We start from the raw sequence: 21,606 nt of genomic DNA on the forward strand, positions 1-21,606 counted from the left end.
AAAAGGTTCCTATGGTTGAGGAAAGCCGGCAGTGCTGAGACGGCACCCGTTTTGTCACAGCCCTGTAACAGCCCCTCGCGCTGCGACAGGATCTGAACACACCGCACCAGCTGAAGTGCATGGCTGATTTTAAGCTGCAGTGGTCTACGGTAATAGCAAGGAATCAAGTGCAATAATCAACTAAAACTCCCCGCCCCTCCTGGTAAAGAAACAAACAGTTGTTCAGGTTGCAATTATTCATTATTTATGAAACGGGTAAAAAAAAAAATAAAATTAATGAAGTCTTCAGCACCTTTTGGAGAGGAACTGGACATGTGAAGAATTACTGCCACAGCACACGTTATCCTACTGATTTGCAATGCATTATCAATTAACTCCTAAAAGCCAGCTGGGCCTCTAGGCACGTCCTGCTGCTCCGAGGGAGCCTGACACTTAAATAGCAAACGCGGCATGTCGCGGCTTACAGTTCCTGTTCCACGGGAGGCACGGATTCTGTCACCGTTTGGATCCAAAGGGCCCGTTTGTTTGCCGTGTTGCCCCAGTGTAGCACGTACTAAAATACATCATCGCAGCTCCTGAACGCGGAGCAACTGAGGCAGTTCAGCCCTCCAAGGATGCTCGCACCTCCGCGTTCTAGAAGCCAGGAGGAATTCGCTTGTGTTCAGCTGGGCCACAGCTAAATATTTTCAGAAATCTACGGAGTTGAGTCTCATCATCATTATAGGCTATTCCAAAGCCACCATCATTTCAAGAGTTCCTTGATTCTTCAAAGTTTTCTTTCTGTAGTCTGCAGCTGCATTTAGTGCTCGTTCCTCAGGGGCAAAGGACAAGAATCCTCAGGTCCATGCTGCTTTTGGGTAACTGTAGAGCTAACAGGGTCAAAACAAAGATCATAACTACTTCATGGGCTCTAGAATTAATCTTCCACACCCGTGCTATTCAGCATGCAAAGAAGGTACTTTGGAGAGCACAGAATATCCTCCAAGAAAAAGCATCAGTAACGTTTAGGAGTTGATCTTTGAGGCAGTAACACCTCCTTCCAGCTTCCTCTGACTTGAGTAGCTACGGTCTAACAAATGACAGAGGTGAGTTACTCTGCAGGGTAGCTCATAGTTCAGTATGAAGACATGACCTGCTGGGCATGTGGTTTAGATAGGGTTACTCAGCTGCTTTTTTAGAGCTAGACAAAGCACGACAGAAGGTGGAAAGACATTGAGCAGCTGAGATGTGCTGTACCAACCGCGTTAACGCAGCTGATAATGCTGGAAATAGAATAACATCTGAGGCAGTAGCAACAAGTCTGCCTCAAAAATTATTTAAAAATAATGGGCTCGCCTGTCAGGGTGACCTGTGCGTACAGGCCTCCCCGAACCGCTGCTACCTACCCTGCTGCGATACCCTTGCTCAGCCATGCGCTTGGCCTCCTGCCGCACTAACTCCTCACAGCGCTGCCGGGCCGATCTCTCCTCTTCCTCCTCCTCCCTCTGGCGCTGCTGCTCCTCCCGTTCTTGCAAGCGGCGCTCTGTCAGCTGGGCACAGAGAAGACGGGGCTGTTACAGCGAGATCAGGCACAGACTGGGCACCATCCGCAGCTGGGTGCGTCTGGAAAGCTGTACCTGCGCCTCCAGCTCCTGCCTGCGGGCTGTCTTCAGTTCCTCCTCCTGCTCCTTCTCTCGCCTAGTCAGTTCTTTTGCCTCCTCAAGTTCTTTAATCAGCTGCTCTCGATACTTTATAGACTCTTCTTGGGCTCGTCTGTTTAACTCCATCTTCTCTTGGATCTGGCGCTGCCTGCCTGCAAGGACCTTTGTGAGAGGATTAAGGGAGAAGGTAAGTCCGGAAAGGGGCCAGAAGCAGAACTGGGGAAATCTCACGGTTTAAACAGTTAAACAGTTCTCAGAAAATGTATCAGACAAGCAGAAAAATTCTGCCCTGGGTACTGAAGGCTCTAACCCTCTGGAGGGTCACAGCTGGAACGAGGGCTTCATCGAACCAAGAGAGACACCTCATCAAAAAAGGTCATCACCTCATTCATCAGGCGATCTCTGGCCTTCTTCTCTCTTTCCCATTCTTCTTCCCTCTTCTCCCACACTTTTTTAGCTTCTTCCCTAAAGGAGAGAGAAAGAATTATCTCTAAGGTTACTACTTAGAAGTTAAAAAACCCTTGGGCATAGACGAGCTGCGCTGTGCTTTAGAGGAGCCCTCAGGTTTCTCTTCATGCTTGTTCCCCGGCAGCTGGCGTGTGCGCCCCTCCTGTGCCTATTTCAGAGAACCGCCCTGACCTCCCTGTCACTGAACAGCGGGAGGGAACACGCCGAAGGGAACGCTGGCCTGCAGCAGCACTTCTCGGATGCGGGATCTGCTCCAGGCACAGAAGGGCCTCCGGAGGAAACGTGCCTCTTAACAAAGATATTACTTCACACAAGGGGTGGGTAGTTAAGGGTATTGCTGGAAAAGCTGAAGATTTTGCAAATCTTCCCTCTGCAACAAAACCTTTAACTAAAACTTGATGGTAGCACGCACCGTCCTGTCACCAGTGAAGATGCTCTCCGTGCTGGGGAGAGCGTAAGTTGAACCTGAACGAGGAACCTGAGGCAGCTTTTATCTACAAGCTCTGAGATAGAAAAGGAAACGATATGCAAGTTTTGGAGTCCTCCACATCAGTAATGCAGAATCATTGAAAGTTGGTTACAAAGTGCTTGCAACTAAAAGGTAATTCTTGCTGCCTCTGTGCTACTACCTTTTTTTGTTATTAAAGCTCTTGCATTAGAGCTAACACAATAGAAATTACATGGACGAGGTGTTGGGCCGAAGTAATTGAAAAACAACCGCAGGTTTTGATTCTGTCCTGGCAGAAAAGCTTCGGGTCTGTCTGTACTGGCATGCCGTACGCAGTACTAGCACACGAACGAAGGGGCAGAGCTCGCTTCTGCTGCAGTGCTTCTAGAACTGCAAGGCCAAACAGACACCGCTTTCTAAGGTCCCCTTTCAAAGCCTATTTAACAAACGTGAATGGAGCTCTGCCAACCAGGCAGGAACGCTCAGCACACTTGGTCTCTTTAGATGACGTTCAGAGGCGGGCAGACTCACCTAAAAAGAGTCTGCAGCTCTGCCTCCCTCTCCTTTTCTAACTGGAGCTGTTCCTCAATGACATGTTTCATCCAGGCAACATCTGCAACAGCTCGTTCTCGTCGCGCAGACTGGCGGCGCTGATCCTCATCTTCTTTCTCGAGGAGGGCTAATAAAATCTGCCTGTCTATCTCCTGGAGAAAAACCACAAGATTAACAACTATCAACAGGCTTCCAGCCTGTGTGCAGGGCTACTCTCTACAAATTATTGGTGACGTAGTGTCAAGGGTGGGCTCAGGAAGACGCTCGGTCTGCTGGCTTCCCCATGATCTTGCTCCAGCCCTGTTCACAAGCTGGAAGGGGCTTCCTAACTAATTATCTGGAGGCATCAGAGGCAGACGCATAAACAAAACACAAAGAACAAGTTTCTTCAGCACACGGTATCTGTAACGTATAAATCAAGGGGTATTCTCTTACCAGCTCCTCCTGTATCTGCTGGGCTCGTCTCTTTAGCTGGGCATTACACTGATGCCTCAAAAAGCGACTGAAGGAGAAGAAAAAGAAAACATTCAAACTGACTCTAAAGCCCTATGTCACTATACACCAGCACTCAAGAAGGTACGTCTGTGACAACGTAACCTACAGGCGACAGAGGTACCTGCTACTGCTAACATGAACAAAAAGAAGTGACGGCACTAACACGTTTGCTCATTGGCTCTTCTGGGCGCTTCCGTCAAAAACCAAATATTTACAACCCACCGCTGCCATCTGAAATATCTCCTCGTGCGGCAAGTACTGTTGCGGACGTAGGAACAGATTCTATCCAAGCCCTGCTGAAACCACCTATACTCGATCTCATACCCAAGCTCTTTCTTCTTCCGGTGTTCTTCCATTTGTTTCCTTTCTTCTTCCAAGTTCTCCAGTGCCCATTGCTGCTTTAATAAATTCTCCTGTTCTTTTTTCAGCTGTGTCGCCTAAAAGAAAAAACAACCACCGAGAAAGACTACATCAGAGAGCTAGCACATCCCAGAGAGAGCGTCTGTACCAGGGTTTGTACCCCGTTCTGCTCCTCTGCAAGCAGTCAAAATCCTCATTGCAGCAAGTATTCCACATTAATTTAATTCGTGGCTCGGTGGCTCACAGCTCAAGAGACGCTGTGAGAAGCCCCAGCTGAAAAAGCCTTTGACCCGAACCTGTCACACTTAGAAGTTTCTAGCAATCTCTTTCTCATCTGGTGCAGCACAAAAGGGTGCTCACATTTCAAGAGGAGCAAACAAAAGCTACCGGAATGCAGTTAATACGCCAGTGTTCATGGGAGAGGTCTACATTACTAACAGAAATTATGTCACAACTAACTTTGTTCCAGATTTAATCTAGCGGAAACCTGGAGGGAAGAAGTCAGGTCAGTGTTGCTGCATTTCGAAGTGAAACAATGAACTTCCTTGTCAAATGAGGAGAAACTAAAGATTACCTCGTTCTCATGTAATTTCAATTCTTCTATTTGTTGAAGCAACGTCTCCGCTTGTTTCTTCTCTTCCAGCCGACGCTTCTCTTCCTCTTGTCTCATTCTTTCCAGCGCTTCCCTTCGTGCAATTTCATATTCATTCTCATAACGTTTTTTCTCTTCAAGTTCAGCTGCTTCTTGCTTTCCGAGCCAAAAGAAAGCATGGCATTTAAGGTTAGGTTAACACAAAGAAACAGCCTCTGGCTCAGGAAATCCACAAATCAAATTCTTGCAAGCTGACACGTATTGAGAAAATATGGAACAAAATACGCTAGGAAGGAAACAAGGACAAAGCAAAACTATCTGCTGAACACTGCCTGAAAATGGTTATCAGTCTGTACGCATCCTTTGCAGGACTCTGCACCGGTCTGATGTGAAGCACAGGTGGTCTTAAAAATACACTCAGTTTTTCCTATTACAACATAAATTATTGTTTTAGCTAACTCTGGAATCTGTATTTGAAGGCCTTTATTATTCTCTCACATCAAAACCACTGTATTCCCATGCATGTGCGTATCCAAATACTGAGCTCTTGCGGCTTTGCGCTGGCTCTGCACTGCAGTTTGCTGTTAGACGAGCACTTGGTGCCACACTGAATCCTGCAATGGATCGTCCAGCAGATAGCACTGGATTTTCTAGCAGACAGATAGCGTGTACTTGTTAGACAGGAACGATGGCTCTTCATTAAAAGCATCCTTCCCGTTAGCAGCTCCTGTCGTTCTACGGACACCAGAACTCCCCATCGCTACGCGAATGAGCAAGGCGACCTCAGTCATTATTTGGTTCAGGGCTGGTGTGAGAAAAACAAACAGCCAACTCCTATTCCTTCCACATCCGAGCCGTGCCCGTACAGGAAGGTAAGCTGTCTGCCAGCCGGGTCAAAAGGCACACAGTGTCACACCTCACACCGCGCGTTTCAGGAGTCTGCCCTAGCGACGGGTAACACCAGGGCTACCCCAGCCTACCTTGGTTTTTTGCATTAGCTGATCACCCCAAGCCTCCATCACGTGCTTCCTGTGCAGCTCCGACTCCACCTGTAGATGACAACAGATGCCATTAGTGCCTCTCCTGTCCCCCAGGACCTAGACAGACTCTCCAGAGCTCCTCCAGGCCCAGCCGTAGCCCTGAAATCCCAGCAGGATCTGCTTCTGCAGAGGTGGGCTCGCCTACCAGGACACAAGCTGAGGGTCAATGTCACATGCCAGTTCAGTGTCACTACAGCGAACTGAAGCCAGAGCTGTGGCATCTAGAGCAACAGGTCGGTGGAATAAAGAATAAGGAAGCGCCAAGGACACAGCAGGTACAGCTTTAAAAAGCACCTGAGATACATCACGGGCACTGAAAATCTGCTCTCAGTGTCAGAACAGATTTCTGACTGTTTTTGAAAAATACCAGTTTTGAGGGGACTTCTTACACAGTTAAGCCATTTTCTTCTTCTGCTTATCAGAACTTAGGACAATTGCTGTGATTCAAGACGAGTGACAACAGTAGTTACACAAGGACATTCCAGTTAAAAACTGGTTTAATAAATGCAAGGCAGCAGGGACTAAAAAGAAAGTAACATCACCTCCCGGAGCTCAGCGTTGTTTTTCTTCCAGTGCTCAAACAGCAGCTGCTCAGCAACCTGGAAAAGAGAGTCGGGTTATGTCAGAATACAGAAGAATTCGAGATACCAAACCCTCCCAAGGCAGCCATTAGTTAAGCGCACCAAGTGCTGAAAAACGCAGCGCGGGGCACCTCTGTCGGGCTCCCAGCAAGGGCCATGTGCACATCTGAAGCGGCCTGGCCCGTCCCGTCGCGGGGAGAGCTGTACGGGCGCGCCTTCAGCGGCAGAGATGCGGAACGAGCCCGCGGCTGCGAGGCCTCTCCTGGCGCCGGCAAGAACCGGGGCCCCCCCTCACCTTCCTCCTCCGCTCCTCCCGGCCGGCTCGCAGCTCCTCGCTCCGCTGCCGCATCCCGACGGCCTCCGACCCTCGGCCGCGCCGCAGCTCCCGCAGCTCCGCTGCCAGCGCCTCCCGCTCCTCGCCGAGCAGCCGCCGCAGCCGCGACCGCCGCTGCTCCAGCCGCGCCGCCGCCGCCTCCTCCGCCTCCCGCCGCACCGCCGCCGGGCTGCGACACACCCGGGCGCGTCAGGGGCGAAGCGCCCGCCGGCCCCGGGGCCCGGCCTCCCCGCCCGGCCTCCCCGGGCCCGGCCCGTACCTGGGCGGGAGGGCGCGGGGCGCGCTCCACCGCGCCTGCCTGGAGCAGCAAATGGCGGCCTGGGCGAAGGAGCGGCTGGCCCGCTCCCACTGCTGCCGGCTCCGCGCCTCCAGCTCCCGCCGCCGCTCGGCGGCCCAGCGCTCCGGGGCCCGGCCCCGCGCCGCCCACCACAGCGCCATCGCCCGCCGCCCGCCACCAACGGCCGGCGCCATGGCAACGCGGCCGGCCGCTACGGGCGCCGCCGAGGGTCACGCCGGGACGAGCTTCGCGGGAAGGGAGGGGCGGCCGCCCGCCGCGGGCTCACAGCGAGCCGGCCCGGGGGCCCAGCTCCTGCCGCCCCCCCCGGTACCTCCGTGCCCCCTCCGAGGCCCCGAACGCTCGCAGGGCGTGAGGAGGCGGTTCGCTGAGCTGGGCGGCCGGGGTGGTTTGAGAGGGCAGCCAGGCTGGTGCCAGCTGTTGTGCCGTAAAACCCCGCGGCGGGTGGTAGCTGCCAGCAGCTCGGGTATTTATTGCGCTGTAAACATTTCAGGTGGGTTAAAGGTTTCTGTTTCTGCCAGCCCTGGCAGCGACACCAGCCCCGCACTGCCTGCGGAAGCTCGTCCCGCACCGAACCCCAACCGGGCCGGCCTATGGCTGACCTGCGACGTGCCGAGCCCCCAGCGGTGGGGCCCGGGCACCGCGGGCACCGGCTCGGCGGAGCGAGGAGGCGGCAGCCGGCGGCCCCTGCGTGCGGCACCGCTGGCGACACGCGGCTCCTGGCTGCGGCCTCGCGCCAGCAGGCTCCCTGCGAGCCAGAGATCGGTATCGCCCCACGACCTGTTTTTCCAGAACAGCCGGTAAAAGCACGGGATTTGGGGCCCCGTCACGGGTAAATCCCCTCTCCACGCTGCTGGACGTGGCTGAGCCTCCCCACGCTGCCACGTCCTCCCCGTTCCCTCTCCCGCTGCGGGAGCGTGGGCTCACCCTGCCTGGACGGAGCTCGGGGTCATTTTTCCCACCCCCAGCCCTCCGCAGAGGTGTTTAAAATGAAATCGCCCCCCCGGCAGCGCTGAGGGTTGTTTTCCGGCCAGGCAGCGAGGGAGCGCGCCAACCGAACCGCCTGCTCCCCATGAAAAATTGATCTCCCCTAAATAATTAACAACGACCAGACTGAAATACTGCACCGGGCCAGGGGAGGAACGGCTGGTGCGGGGCCGAGTGTGTGAACAACCACGGCCGGGGATGCTCCGATTTCCGCCCCGCCCCCCGCTGCCGGGGCAGGGCCGCAGGTGCCCGTGCAGCCCTGACCAGGCCGGGCCGCAGCGGGGGATGAGCCGGGGTGGGCTGAGCAGCGAGGGGAGGCCAGACTGCCCGCTCCGGCCCCCGGCACCGGGACCGGCCCTCGCAGCCGGCCAGGCCCGGGCTCCGCGGCGGGAACGGGGACGGGCTGAGGGAGCCCTGAGGGGAGCGCAGCCCCGCCCCAGCCCCGCCCCGCCGCACCTCGAGGCCCGCCCCCGCGTCTCGATTGGCGGGCGGGTGGGTGGGCGGTGCGCGGCCATTGGTCAGAGCGGCGGGGGCGGGGCGCGGTGGCAGCGCGCTGCCGGGTCGGGCGGCGGGGCCGGTCCCGGTGCCGGTGCGGAGCGGGCGGTGCGGGCCGGGCCGGGCCGGGCCATGGCGCTGCTGCTGGAGCACGAGTTCAAGCCGCTGCCGGCCGATAAGCAGATCGAGACGCTGCCCTTCCTGGAGGCCGTGGCGCACCTGCCGCCCTTCTTCGGTGAGCCCGGGCCGGCCGTCTGCGGGGGAGGGAGCTGCGGCAGGGCCCGGCCCGGGACCGGCCCCGCTGCCGCGTCCAGCCGTGGCCCTCTGCGGGCAGAGGGCCCTCGGGCGCCGCCGGGCCGGGTAGCCTCTCCCCGGTCCTGGGTCCCGCTCCGCTCCTGGGGCTCCCCCAGTTCTGGGTCGTCCCCCCCGGTAGGTGCTCACCCCCGGGCCCGGCTGCTCCCCTCCCCCGGTGCCTGGTGCCCCGCGGGGACGCAGCCTGGTGGGACCGGGGTTGCATCACGGTCCCGTCAAACCTGCCGAGCAGCCCCGTTGGGAAACGTCCCGCTGACCCCGGGGCCCCACGCCCCGGCAGAGCCGCCGACGCCGCAGCGGGGCCCGGCCGCCTTCTCCCGGTACGCCCCGGCCGCAGGCATCGCTCGGGGCAGGCAGCTCCCGGCCGGCCCCTGGGTCCCACCCGCGGCCGCTCACCCCACGTCGGGGCCGGGGCCGTGGGTGTGTGTCGGGGCGGCCGCCCTCGTGCCACGCCGGCCTGCGCCGGCCTGCTGCCCTCCACAATGTCGGCTATTGTGTGAGGGCTCCGTGGCAGGGCTCGGCCGGGCAGGGCACAGGGCTGCCTGCCTGGGGACGGGCAGAGAGGGTCCTGTGCCCGTCGTGCCGCTCCGGTCCCCCCTGTTGAAGCCGGAGGGTCGCTGGCGGGGCCGGGGCGGGAGGCAGGGCTGTCCTGGAGGGCTGGCAGCCGCTCGCCGTGTGCGAAGCCCGAAGAGCCGTTCCCAGCCTCGCTGGCGCGTGTCTCGGTGCCTTGGCCGTGGTTGAGGTGAAAGCTGTTGGTTACGACTCGGGACTTTGCGGTGTCTCCTGTGTCCCCTAACGACTAATCGTCCTCCCTCCGTGTTTCCGCAGATTGCCTGGGGACTCCCATCGTCTACTCGCCGGTCAAAGCAGACCTGACTGGAAATATCAAGGTAGGAAGGGGTGCGGGAGGGCTGGGGGGGGTGAACCCCCAGGCAGAGATGCTGTGGAACTGGAGAGGCAAGACCCGGAGGCGTTTAAAAAGGGCTTTTCTTCCCATGGGGGCTTTCAGGCTCAGTGGCGGCTTGTCTCGGTGTGTTTATTAACGAGGTTTCCTGGTGAAAGCACCATTTAGCAGCCGCCGTTCTCGCTGCAGACACACACTCTCCACGCCACAGCCATGAGCCTGCTGCCGCTCTGCCCGGGAGCTCCCAGCAGTCAACCCCCCTTCTCTGCCCTCCCAGAAAATCCGGGCGGTTTACGACTCCAACCCCGCCAAGTTCAAAACGCTGCAGAACATCCTGGAGGTGGAGAAGGAGATGCACGGCTCGGCCTGGCCCAAGACGGGTGCGACGCTGGCGCTGATGTGGTTGAAAAGGTGACTCATGGCGTGGGGGGCTGCTCCGGGCTGTGTCCCGGCACGCGGGGAGCCTGTCCAACGCCGGCCGGAGGCTGCTGCGGAGAGCGTGGGTCCGGCTGGTCCCCTCAGGCTGGGTCTGGCTGGGGCAGCGTGGGGTACTGCATTTCGGGGAGCACAGCCCGGCACGCTGGCTGCACGAGCAGGAACACGCAGGGGCAGGCATCAGCCCTGCGGGGAGGCTGCCGGGGCGGGGAGTTTTTGGGGGGCCCGGATGCGCCGGGCTCGGAGGGTATGTGCTGGAGGCTGGGAAGCAGCATCCCCTTCCCCACCCTGACATCTCCGCTCTTCTCACAGGGGCCTGAAGTTCATGCTGGTTCTGCTGCAGAGCATCTCCGACGGTGAGCGGGATGAGGAGCATCCAAACCTCATCCGAGTGAATGCCATGAAGGCTTACGAGATCGCGCTGAAGAAATACCACGGCTGGATGCTGCAGAAGCTTTTCACGGTAAGCATTCACATCTCTGTGGAGGAAAACAGCTTTTCTTTAAGCTCAGCTGCTCCATTAGTTGCCCTGTGTTTTAGGGGAATAAGGGCTCAGAAACATGGGAAGCTGCTGATCTATTTTGAGCAGTATTTCTAGGGGACCCTCTCTGTGCATCCCTGCTTCTCCGAGTGTCCAGCCAACATCCCTAATGGGGATGCCACGGGGTCTCCGGGCACTCGGAGGTGCACGGGAACAACTCAAACTGGGGTTCTGCATGTGGGATAGGGAGGACTTTGGGTTTGTGGGAGCCTTACAGCTTCTTCCCCTGTTTTATAGGGCTCGGTCTACGCTCTTCCGTACAAATCGGATTTGCTGAAGGCGTTAGAGAAGGGTAAAGAAGTCAAAGAGGAGGAAAGCATAGAGAAGATTCATCAGTTTCTCTCGAGGGTCACCCCCATCCTGGATGCAATTTATGAGATGTACACAAAGATGAACGCCGAGCTGAGCTACAAAGCCTAAGGCTCGCACGGGACTGGCAGGGCTTAAATAAGGTGTGATGGGTGCTACCTGTGTCTTAATCACTGAGGCAGCTGGGGCAGCTCCTGGCTGTCAGGTCACTTTGATTCTCGTCTGGATCTGCAGTGGATAACCTGTTTTCTTAAAAAAAAAAAAAAAATTAATTTTCTATTGAGAATACGGCAATAAAACAATTGTAGCCCGTGTCATCGTAGGATTTCCCAAGCTTTTGTACTAAAGAGGAAAAACAAGTGTTTCTAGTCCTAACCGCCGGGTTTGTATCTACCACGGTACAGGGAATGAAGCGTGGCTGGCAGCAGCGTCCTGCCGATGCTGCCTTGGCTCTGCCCTGACTCTCGGACTGCACCGCTGCACCCTCGGCCGTGCTGCGTCCGGTACCCGCCGTGTGCCGACGAGCGCCCGGTGCTGCTCACCTACTGATGGGCGCCCGGGTGAGAAACTTCCCGAATGATGCCGGCAGCGGAGGAGCCGATGACTTTCCTGGGTGACCTCAACTCCTCCAGCGCCTGCGTGGGAGCGAGCCGCCTCCGCCGGCACGGCCGCGCCGGCTGAAGCCGGGGGACTGTCCCGACACGGTGTTTGTGGAAGCACGCGTTGCCTTATTAACCGACCGCCTTACGGCGCTGCCGAGCCCCCGCAGAGCAGGGAAACAAAATTTAATAAAAACTCACGGTAACCTCGGCCTGGGCGGCTGTTTTGGGGCTTGTTCCTGGGGGGCTGTTTCAGGGAGGGTGTTTCGGGGCGCTGTTTTGGGCAGGGTGTTTCGGGGCTGTTCCTTGGGCAGACTGTTTCAGGGAGGGTGTTTTGGGGAGCTGTGCTTGGAGGGGGCTGTTTCAGGGAGGATGTTTTGGGGGGCTGTGTCTGGGGGGGCTGTTTTGAGGGGGGAGATTTGGGGGGCTTTTCCTGGGGGGGCTGTTTGCAGGAGAGTTTTTGGGGCTGTTCCTTGTGGGGGCTGTTTCAGGGAAGTTGTTCTAGGGGGCTTGTTTTGGGGAGGCTGTTTCGGGGCTTTCCTGGGAGGGGGCTGTTTTGGGGAGGCTGTTTCGGGGGGTTGTTCCTGGGGGGGCTGTTTCGGAGAGGGTGTTCCGGGGCTGCTCCGGGCCGGGCCGGTGCCCGGGTGCCGGCAGGAGCGGAGGGGGCGGGCGGGGGCCGCTCCCGCAGGCGGGTCCCGGTGCCGCCCGCCCCCGGAGCCGGGGCGGGGAGGGGCCGCTCTCCGGGACGGGCCCCGCGGCGACTCGGCGGCGCCGGAGCCTACGGGAGCCTTCGCAGGACGTGCCGCGGTACGGGCCGGGAGCGGAACGGGGAGCGGGTGGGGCCCGGGGGCCCGCAAAAACGGGGGACGGCACGGCCGTGGGGGTGGCCGGGCCGGGACGCAGGTACCGGGGCGGGACACGGGGACCGGGGCAGGACGGAGCCCCCGGGGCGGGACACGGGGACCGGGGCAGGACGGAGCCCCTAGGGCGGGACTCGGGGACCGAGGCGGGACACAGGGACGAGGGCAGGACGGAGCCCCCGGGGCGGGACATGGGGGCCGGGGCAGGATGGAGCCCCCGGGTGAGGACAGGGCTGTGGGATGTGCTGGGCAAGGCAGGGCCCAGCCCCATGGGCTCCCCTGGCACTGCGGGGGTCCTGACCTGTCTGGACGGTTTGGGGGCTCACCGCTGCGAGGGTGAGGTGCCGGGTGCGTTCCCACGGGGTGCTTTGGGGAAGGGGTTACCAACGGCTTTGAAGTTCATCCGTTGGACCACGGTGAGTTCACGGCTCTCGCCCAGGTGAGCGCGGTCCCGGCGATGCGGTTTATTTTGGAAGCTGCCTGGTTCACTCCGGATGAGCGTTTCCACCGGGGCTGAACGTGAACACGATGTGGTTTCAGTGATTCACTCCTACCCAGAGCCCTTTGTGTTTTAGTTTGAGGAACACTTTAATGTGGCAAAATCTGCACCACCCGCTAATGGGGCATCCTCCCTGCCGCCCGCTCAGGGCATGTCCCTGCACATCCCGGTGTCGGCACCGGCATCTGTGCCCCTGCGATGGGCTGGAGTGGGGGGCTAGCTGGGGATACTGGTCTGGCTGGGAGGTAACTTGGTGGAAAGCTGGGGAGAGGTGGGAGCGCACGTGGGGGAGCGGGCGGGAGAGTTTGTGTTGGATGCGAGAGCCGGGGCCATGCCGGCGAGCCTCGGCACGATGAGCTGCACCTTAGCTCATTTATTCCATGGGATGAGGAAGTCTGAAAAATAAAAACCCAAATAACTAACAAGCCAAATAAAACCCCATTGACAGCACCTTTCCTGGCAGCGGCTGTGCCCATGGGAGCACCCAGGCTGACGGCACCGGCCAGCGAGCCCGTCGTTTCCGACGCGAGCCTCCTGCCCCGGTCGCTGGTGGCGGCGCTGGCTCCCGGCCCCACCTGCCCTTTCCACTCGTCCCCTCGCTTCCACCCTGCGTCTCCCCGGGCTCCGGCCTCACGAGCATCCCCAGGGCTGCCTGCCGCCCGGCCGAGTCCCCAGCCGCTTCCTACGGGGAATAGTGACCTGTGCCGGTGGCTCCCTGGCTCTGCCCTGGGCTCCGGCCGCATGGGACAGCCCGTGCCCTGTTTGGGCTTTTCCCTAAAGCTGTGCTGGTCCCGGGGCTGGGATTCCCAGCACAGCTGAGGAGTTAGGTGCTCCGTCCCCACATACAGCCCGCGGGGTTGGTGTGCTTGGCAATCCCCTCTTCTCTATTGTCCAAGGACAAATCGGCCGTGGGAGGGCTCGTGTTTGCCTGGGGTCAGGGTGTGGGACCTGCGGGCTTTGGCAGGTGCTTGTGGAATTTCTTGCAGAGAGGGTGATGGCAGGAAAGGAGGAGAAACCGTGTCGGCTCTGCGGCTCGCCCCACATCTCCCGGGGCTGCACCGTCCCCGCTGGGTGTCCCCCAGGGCGGCGGGGAGGAGGGGACCGCTGCCAGGATTTTGGGGCTGTCTGCAGCCCTCGTCCCCCGTGTCTGTGGGAGCATTGTGTCCCCTGCCATGGGGCTGCCATGGGCGGCTGTGGGACACGCTGCCTAATTAGAAGCACGTTATCCAGCAGAGATCCCTGCCCGCCCCGGGAGGGCCCAGCCTGCCATTATGGCTTGTTGTACAAAGCTGCAGCCCAGCAGAAAATGATACGTTTCCCGGCTGCTTTTTCTGTCCCGGGACCCGCAGGGAGGGCTGAGCTCCCCACAGGCAGGAGCTGGGCTGAGCCTTAACGCTGATGTGTTTCATGGGTGTGTTTTTGTGGAAATTGGGGCTGGGGGACAACCCGGGGTCACTCACCTGCCTGCCCTGCCTGTCCATGCCCCTGCCAGCGCTGCCTGCCCGGAGGGACCTGGCGGGCAGGGCACAGCGGTGCGGGTGGCATGGTGCACTGCTTTGCTCTCCGTGCTGGTAGCATGGCTCTCCTGCAGTCCCATCTCCCTCTAGCCTAAACCTGTAATTTCTTGTCCTAACCGCTGCTCCTGCCCTCCCGCGGGCTGCAGCCCCCCTGTGCCGCATCCTGGTGCCCAGCGTGGCCGTGCCGGCACCGCGGGCACCCAGGGCCAGGTCCCACCGAGCCCTCCGGGGCTGCGGGAGCGGTGGGGCATCAGGGACCAGCTCCCAGCCCCGCTGCGGCGGCAGCTTCCCGCTGCCTCCGGGTGCTTCCCTGAGCGCAGGGTGTATCCCAGGAATGTTTTCTTTCCTTGGGCGGCAGATCGGAGCGCACAGGGTCTGCTCTGTGCCCTGTCCTGGGCTGCACCCAAGCTGACCGCAGCGGGGAGAGGCAGCGGGGCTGGGCTCGCCCTCACCCATTACGGCTGCGCTTTGAAGCCGGCAGCGCCGCAGCTGGTGGGGCCTCTGCAGAGGTGAGGGGTCCCCGCGGCTGGGTAGGTGGGCAGTGAGGAGAGCCGGGGCAGGCCGGGAGACCCTGGGCTGTGGGGGGTCCTGCTGGCCCCAACCGCTGCCGGGGTCGGTGTGGGACCTGCTCCCGCGCGGGGGCATGGTGCCCCGTGGGAGAGGATGGGGAGGGACAGGGGTTATTTGGGGATGACGCTGGGTTTTCCTCTGCCAGGTTTCCTGCTCTCGTGGAAGGAGCTGGGGGTCGCAGCCGCCCCGGCAGGCTGCTCGCACCCTTCCCTCCGGTCAGGGAGCATGGCAGATGCCGAAGATCCCCCACGCGCCGTTGGCAGCGATGCCGGGGAGGGCCCGGGGGATGACGGGTCGCTCCAGAACGACTCCTTCCCGCTCTCCTCGCTGGCCAACCTGTTCGAGAGCGAGGACACCCCGTCCCCTGCTGAGGCGGCCCGGGGCCCCCCTGGTGCTGGGGATGGAAAGCAAAACCTCCGCATGAAATTCCACGGGGCCTTCCGGAAAGGTGCCCCGAAGCCCATGGAGCTGCTGGAGGCCACCATCTATGAGTCGGCTGTTGTCCCCGCACCCAAGAAAGCCCCCATGGACTCCCTCTTCGACTATGGCACCTACCGCCACCACCCCAGCGAGAACAAGCGCTGGCGCAGGAGGGTCGTGGAGTGAGTACGGGGATGCCCGTGCACCCGGGGGAGTGATGGGGTGGGGGACACCCTGGGTGCAGCACCATGGGTATGGGGGTGCCAGGCAGCTGGGGACAGGGACAGACCCCCCCATGGCTCTCGGAGTGGCATTTTGGGGTGCTTTGGGCAGGGGGAGCCACGCACACGGGGCAGCTCCCAGCCAGTCCCAGCGGCAGCGCTGGGCAGTGCCGTGCCGCGGTGTGGGTCTGCAGCCCCGCGGTGCCGGGAGCGTGGCTCCCCTTCCCCCTTGCCGGTGCCATGAAAGAGGCTCTGTGCGCCCAGCCGCTCCCCTGGCCGGTGCGGACGTCTGGCTCCCCGGCATGAAAGGGCTTTTCAGGAGGGCCTCCGCCCTCCCCGCGCCAGGAAACCGGAGCTGGGGGGGGCAGCCCACGGCCGGGCGCACAATGCCCGTCTGTGCCGGGCACCTGGGGCAGCCGCCGTGGCCCCCAGCCGCTGTCCCCACCCCAGGGTGCAGCCTGGCTCGGGGCAGTGGGGTGCCCCGGCAGGAGCTCGGTCCCCTGGGTGGGCAGGGATGCGGGCGGGTGGAGGGGGCTGGGATGCCCCGTGTGCCCCCCTGGCTGGGGCAGCCACTGTCCCTCCTTCCCCCATTCCCGGTGCCCGGAGCTGGCCGGTTGTCCCCAACCCGTCCTGTTGCCACCAACTGCTCCGACCGGTCTGGCTTTGCCCGCGGCGCTGGAGCGTGGCCGAACCCGTGGCCTGTCCCTGCTGGGGGGGCACAGCTGGGGGCCCAAACTGCTGCAGCACCCAGCCGGGAGCTGGCAAGGCACCCACCAGCCCCCGTGGGCGATACTGGGAGGTGGGATGCTGGGAGCACTGGGCTGCTGTGGGTGGGGAGGCTGCCCTGGCCCCGTGGGTGACCCCAGCCGGGGGGTCCCCCGTGCCTTTCGCCGGCAGCTGAGCAGCCTCGAGCTCATTGCACAGGTGGGAAACTGAGGCAGCGGCTCCGGTCCCCAGCGCTGGTGCTTCTCCCGCAGGAAGCAGGGGCCGGGCGCGAAGGGGCCGGCTCCCAACCCACCCCCCGTCCTCAAGGTCTTCAACAGACCCATCCTCTTCGACATCGTCTCCCGGGGGTCCCCGGCTGGCCTGGACGGGCTCCTCTCCTTCCTCCTCACCCACAAGAAGCGGCTGACGGATGAGGAGTTCCGAGGTGAGCACCTGGGGCTGGCGCTGCCCTGGGAGCCCGTGGTGCCGGGGCTGTGCTGGGCCACCGGTGGTCCCCATGTCCGCACGGGGATGGTGATGCAAAGCCCGGGCACGGGGGGCTGCGGTGTGCAGTGCCCGGGGGGAGCCAGGGGTTTGGCCAGGGTGCGCAGGGGTGCGGGGCTGGGCACCCCCATAGTCTGGGGGACTTGCCCCGGCCCCTCCTCAACACCCTCCGCTCCCAGAGCCCTCCACGGGGAAGACCTGCCTGCCCAAGGCGCTGCTCAACCTGAGCGGGGGCAGGAATGACACCATCCCCCTTCTCCTCGACATCGCCGAGAAGACAGGCAACATGCGGGAGTTCATCAACTCGCCCTTCAGGGACGTCTATTACCGAGGTAGGGGGGCGAGGGGCCGCCGCCAGCCCTGCCCGGGCACGGGGAACCCCGGGGAGGTTCGGGGACCGGAGCAGCGGGGACCCTGGGGAGGATGGAGGATGCTGGAGGGCTTGGGGACCAGAGCAGCGAGGACCCTGGGGGACTCCGGGGGGCCTTGGGGACCGGAGCAGCAGGTACCCCGGGAAGGCTGGGCACCCCGGGGAAGTAGCAGGGCAAGGCGGGGGCTGACAGGCGCCGGCAGCGCAGGTCAGACAGCCCTGCACATCGCCATCGAGCGCCGCTGCAAGCACTACGTGGAGCTGCTGGTGGAGAAGGGAGCGGACGTGCACGCCCAGGCCCGCGGCCGCTTCTTCCAGCCCAAGGACGAGGGCGGCTACTTCTACTTCGGTGAGCGGGGAGGGAGCCGGCGGGTCGCCAGGGAGGACCGGCTGCGCCCCGGGGATGCCCCCGCGGCAGGGCGAGGGCGACGGGCACCCTGACGGCGTGCTGTCCCCGCAGGCGAGCTGCCCCTCTCGCTGGCAGCCTGCACCAACCAGCCCCACATCGTGCACTACCTGACGGAGAACGGGCACAAGCAGGCGGACCTGCGGCGCCAGGACTCCCGCGGCAACACCGTGCTGCATGCCCTGGTCGCCATCGCCGACAACACCCGCGAGAACACCAAGTTCGTCACCAAGATGTACGACCTGCTCCTCGTCAAGTGCGCCAAGCTCTTCCCCGACACCAACCTGGAGGCGCTGCTCAACAACGACGGCCTCTCCCCCCTCATGATGGCTGCCAAGACCGGCAAGATCGGGGTACGGTGACCCCTCCGGAGCTGGGAGCCGTCTGCCCTGCCGTCCCTGCGAGGGCTGAGCCCTGTCGCACTTGGTGCACGTCCCTGCCGGCAGCAAGCAGCACGGCTTCTCTCTGCAGATGCTGTTGGAAATCTGCACGTGCGGCCTATTAACCTGGCTAATTAACCCCCCATTGCATTCCGTCCCTTCCCTAATTAACCCCAGGCTCTTGGCACATCTCGTCCTTTCCCCTGACTTGCCCTCGGCCTCCAGCGGTGCGGGCAGGGGGTTCGTTAAAAATGCAAAAGCTGCAGCATCCTGGGGGGCTGCCCCCTGCAATGGTGTCCCTGCGCCCCGGGAGCACCCCAGGCCCCCCTGGGGTGCAGGGGGTGGGTTGGGGTGTGCAGCGGCAGGAGGGGATGTGCCTGGGGTGGGGTGGGAGGGGAGCGGGGTGCCCCGAGCAGGCGGGGGCCGGGTGCAGGCCTGCCCACGGGCGAGCGGTCCTCCCTCCGGCAGATCTTCCAGCACATCATCCGGCGGGAGATCACGGACGAGGACGCCCGGCACCTCTCGCGGAAGTTCAAGGACTGGGCGTACGGCCCCGTCTACTCCTCCCTCTACGACCTCTCCTCGCTGGACACCTGCGGGGAGGAGGTGTCCGTGCTGGAGATCCTCGTCTACAACAGCAAGATCGAGGTGCGCAGGAGCCGGGGGGGACCGGGGGAGGCCACGGGGCCAGGTGCCCACTGACGGCACCCGTGTCCCACCAGAACCGCCACGAGATGTTGGCCGTGGAGCCCATCAACGAGCTGCTGCGTGACAAGTGGCGCAAGTTCGGGGCCGTCTCCTTCTACATCAGCGTGGTCTCCTACCTCTGCGCCATGGTCATCTTCACCCTCGTGGCCTACTACCGCCCCATGGAAGGCCCCGTGAGTCCCGCGGCACCGTGGCACAGCCCCAGCAGCTCCTGGCAGGGGTTTGCCGGGTCTCTGCCCCAAGCAGCCCTGCCTGCCCTGGGGTGGTGGAGCAGCTCGGCTCTGTCCTTTCCCCGCAGCCCCCCTACCCGTACACCACCACCGTCGACTACCTGCGCCTGGCCGGGGAGATCATCACCCTTCTCACCGGCATCCTCTTCTTCTTCACAAACGTCAGTGCGGCGAGGCGGGGGGTCCTCCCGTGGGACAGCAGAGCCCTCGTGTTCTCCACGCAAGGAGCGACTCGAGGGCGACAGCCTCGTGTCCCGAGGCATCAGCCCCTGCCGCGATGCCCTCCGGGACCCTGCCGCCCAGGGGCTTGCTCCCCCCAGCCCCCCCCCAACCTCTCCCTCTCTCCCCCAGATCAAGGATCTGTTCATGAAGAAGTGCCCAGGCGTGAACTCCTTCTTCATCGACGGCTCCTTCCAGCTGCTCTAGTACGTGGGGAACCCCCGGGGCCTCCCCGAGCCACAGCACCCCCGGGCTTGCAAGGGGCAGCAGCCGGCGGTGGCTGTCGGTGCAGGGTCTGACCCCGGCTCTCCTCCAGCTTCATCTACTCGGTGCTGGTGATTGTCACGGCGGGGCTGTACCTGGGCGGCATCGAGGCGTACCTGGCCGTCATGGTCTTCGCGCTGGTCCTGGGCTGGATGAACGCGCTGTACTTCACCCGTGGGCTCAAGCTGACGGGGACCTACAGCATCATGATCCAGAAGGTCTGGTGGGGTTGGGGGTCTTCTCCTTCTCCAGCGGGGGCTGGTCCTCCTATGGATGTGTGGCCCAAAAGGAGGGTCCTCCATGCTTTCTCTAGGGTTTCTTGTGGCTCACCAATGCCCTGCTCTCAGCCCGGCAGCACGGCTCGGCGATGGTGCCCTGGCACACGGCCAGGCGCTGCGGTCCAGCACATCTCACCCCCCTCTCCATCACTTGCAGATCCTCTTCAAAGACCTTTTCCGCTTTCTCCTGGTCTACTTGCTCTTCATGATTGGCTACGCGTCAGGTAGGTGCCTGGCTGGTGAGCCGGGGCTCGGGGGAAGGATGAGCCCTGCGGCATGGCGTGGCACAGCCGGGCAGGGGGCTGCCCCATCCTACCCCCTGCGGGCTCAGCCTTTGCCTCCTCCTGCGGTGGAGAGGGAGAGGGGCTCAGCCGGTGCAGAGCTGCATGGGGGCCCGTCATGGGCCCCATCCTTGCCGTTGCCCCTGCGGACTTGCTGCCCCTGTCCTTCCTCCCCCAGCTCTGGTGTCCCTCCTCAACCCGTGTCCCAGCAGCGAGTCCTGCAGCGAGGAGCAGTCCAACTGCACGGTGCCCACCTACCCCTCCTGCCGGGACAGCCAGACCTTCAGCACCTTCCTGCTCGACCTCTTCAAGCTCACCATCGGCATGGGCGACCTGGAGATGCTCGAGAGTGCCAAGTACCCCGGCGTCTTCATCATCCTTCTTGTCACCTACATCATCCTCACCTTTGTGCTCCTCCTCAACATGCTCATCGCTCTCATGGGTGAGACCGTGGGCCAAGTCTCCAAGGAGAGCAAGCACATCTGGAAGCTGCAGGTAAATACCCCGGGAGCTGCACTGCAGCACCCCAAGCTCCATCAAAGCAGCACCACCTGGGCGAGGGACCCCCATGCCTCCATCCCCAAGAGGCTGAGGAATCCCTGGTGTCCCCGGCAGTGGGCCACCACCATCCTGGACATCGAGCGTTCCTTCCCTGTGTTCCTGCGGAGAGCCTTCCGCTCGGGGGAGATGGTCACCGTGGGGAAGGGCACCGATGGGACGCCCGACCGCCGCTGGTGCTTCAGGTAAAGGCGGGAGCCCCGGGGAGCTGGGGACCGGGAGCAGCCGAGCCTCTCCCACCGCAGCGAGCAGCATTTCGGGGGGCCGGCGCCATGCGTTCGTTTGCTGGGTAGTTTGTACTAATTTGGAGCCAGACGCTGGTGGCGGGATGGTGCAGGGATGCAGAAGCTGCCGCCCTGGCTCCCAGCCGCTCCGTGCAGCCCCTCCAGGTCTGACCTTCCCCGCAGGGTGGACGAGGTGAACTGGTCCCACTGGAACCAGAATCTGGGCATCATCAGCGAGGACCCGGGCAAGAGCGACACGTACCAGTACTACGGCTTCTCCCACACCGTGGGCCGGCTGCGGAGAGGTGAGCGCGCTGCCATGGGCTGGGAGCATCCCTCGGGACGCTGCCTGCAGCCTCTGATGAGCCCCAGGAGCAGACTTGCTTTGGGGGCCGGGTGGCGCGGGGCTGACTGGCAAGGGGGGAGCAGCCACAGGCTGCCGGCTCTGGCAAAGTCCCGCCGTCTCCGCAGATCGCTGGTCAACGGTGGTGCCGCGCGTGGTGGAGCTCAACAAGAGCTGCCAGCCAGAGGAGGTGGTGGTGCCGCTGGGGACCGTGGGGACGGCGGAGGCGCGGGAGCGGCGGCACGGCCAGGCCTCGAGCTCCCTGCTCTAGCACGGCGGCGCTGGGAGCCGACGGACTCTGCCCGTGCTCCCGGCAAGGCTCTGGCACAGCCACCGGAATCGCGGACTGGGCTGGATGGTGCTTGTCTGCTCCTCAGGGATTCGTGCAGCCTCCATCCCTCGGCAGCTGCTGTCCCGGCAGGTGTCCAGCCCGGACGGAGGGGCCTGGCCCTGTCCCGGCAGTGCTGGGGGTCTCCAGCTCGCACAGACGAGCTCCAGCACCGCCGCTTTGCTTTGCCACGCTGGGGCCGTTGGTTGTGCCGTGCTGGGAACCTCTGCCGCCGGTGGGGAGCGCGGCCCCCTCCGCTCACCAAGGCCAATGGTTTTTGCCACACATTTTTGCACAAGATTTATATGACTATTTATTTAGTAATAAAGACTGA

General features: G+C 62.0%; 3 protein-coding genes across 4 annotated transcripts; 2 read left to right on the forward strand and 1 right to left on the reverse strand.

Annotated features, from left to right (window-relative positions):
• Window positions 1–227: 227 nt before the first annotated feature.
• On the reverse strand, window positions 228–6,948 carry TCHP (trichoplein keratin filament binding). The gene is given in 11 exon segments (XM_075167524.1): window positions 228–869; window positions 1,386–1,529; window positions 1,617–1,802; window positions 2,024–2,105; window positions 3,088–3,260; window positions 3,544–3,610; window positions 3,928–4,040; window positions 4,538–4,711; window positions 5,536–5,604; window positions 6,138–6,194; window positions 6,472–6,948. Coding segments are annotated over 11 exon segments (1,575 nt in total). The 3' UTR covers window positions 228–836.
• Window positions 6,949–8,342: 1,394 nt separating this feature from the next.
• GLTP (glycolipid transfer protein) lies at window positions 8,343–11,594 on the forward strand. Of its 2 annotated transcripts, XM_075167527.1 has the most exons (6): window positions 8,359–8,522; window positions 9,428–9,489; window positions 9,781–9,914; window positions 10,251–10,401; window positions 10,717–10,931; window positions 11,193–11,594. In XM_075167527.1, the coding sequence occupies exons 1-5, from the start codon at window positions 8,420–8,422 to the stop codon at window positions 10,897–10,899; spliced, it is 633 nt and encodes a 210-aa protein (XP_075023628.1). In that variant the 5' UTR covers window positions 8,359–8,419; the 3' UTR covers window positions 10,900–10,931; window positions 11,193–11,594. The 2 variants fall into 2 exon arrangements, with proteins under 2 accessions (XP_075023627.1, XP_075023628.1); XM_075167526.1 differs by having other exon boundaries at window positions 8,343–8,522; window positions 10,717–11,594.
• A 3,464-nt stretch (window positions 11,595–15,058) lies between these two features.
• On the forward strand, window positions 15,059–21,606 carry TRPV4 (transient receptor potential cation channel subfamily V member 4). The gene is made up of 15 exons (XM_075167099.1): window positions 15,059–15,435; window positions 16,452–16,624; window positions 16,863–17,015; window positions 17,262–17,402; window positions 17,514–17,812; window positions 18,308–18,487; window positions 18,562–18,720; window positions 18,846–18,938; window positions 19,129–19,202; window positions 19,313–19,478; window positions 19,696–19,762; window positions 19,998–20,314; window positions 20,435–20,562; window positions 20,785–20,906; window positions 21,073–21,606. Exons 1-15 carry the CDS (start codon window positions 15,059–15,061, stop codon window positions 21,213–21,215), a joined length of 2,592 nt encoding a protein of 863 aa, XP_075023200.1. The 3' UTR covers window positions 21,216–21,606.

The sequence above is a fragment of the Calonectris borealis genome, chromosome 18 (assembly GCF_964195595.1).
Source record: "Calonectris borealis chromosome 18, bCalBor7.hap1.2, whole genome shotgun sequence".
In the NCBI taxonomy this organism is placed as follows: Eukaryota; Metazoa; Chordata; class Aves; order Procellariiformes; family Procellariidae; genus Calonectris; species Calonectris borealis.

Coding starts and splice junctions, on each gene's coding strand:
- TRPV4 (XM_075167099.1), top strand. CDS start 15,059: ATGGCAGATGCCGAAGATCCCCCACGCGCCGTTGGCAGCGATGCCGGG. Junction 17,016..17,261: donor CAGGGACGTCTATTACCGAG/GTAGGGGGGCGA, acceptor CCGGCAGCGCAG/GTCAGACAGCCCTGCACATC. Junction 19,479..19,695: donor ACAGCATCATGATCCAGAAG/GTCTGGTGGGGT, acceptor CATCACTTGCAG/ATCCTCTTCAAAGACCTTTT.
- GLTP (XM_075167526.1), top strand. CDS start 8,420: ATGGCGCTGCTGCTGGAGCACGAGTTCAAGCCGCTGCCGGCCGATAAG. Junction 9,915..10,250: donor GCGCTGATGTGGTTGAAAAG/GTGACTCATGGC, acceptor CTCTTCTCACAG/GGGCCTGAAGTTCATGCTGG. Junction 10,402..10,716: donor TGCTGCAGAAGCTTTTCACG/GTAAGCATTCAC, acceptor CCTGTTTTATAG/GGCTCGGTCTACGCTCTTCC.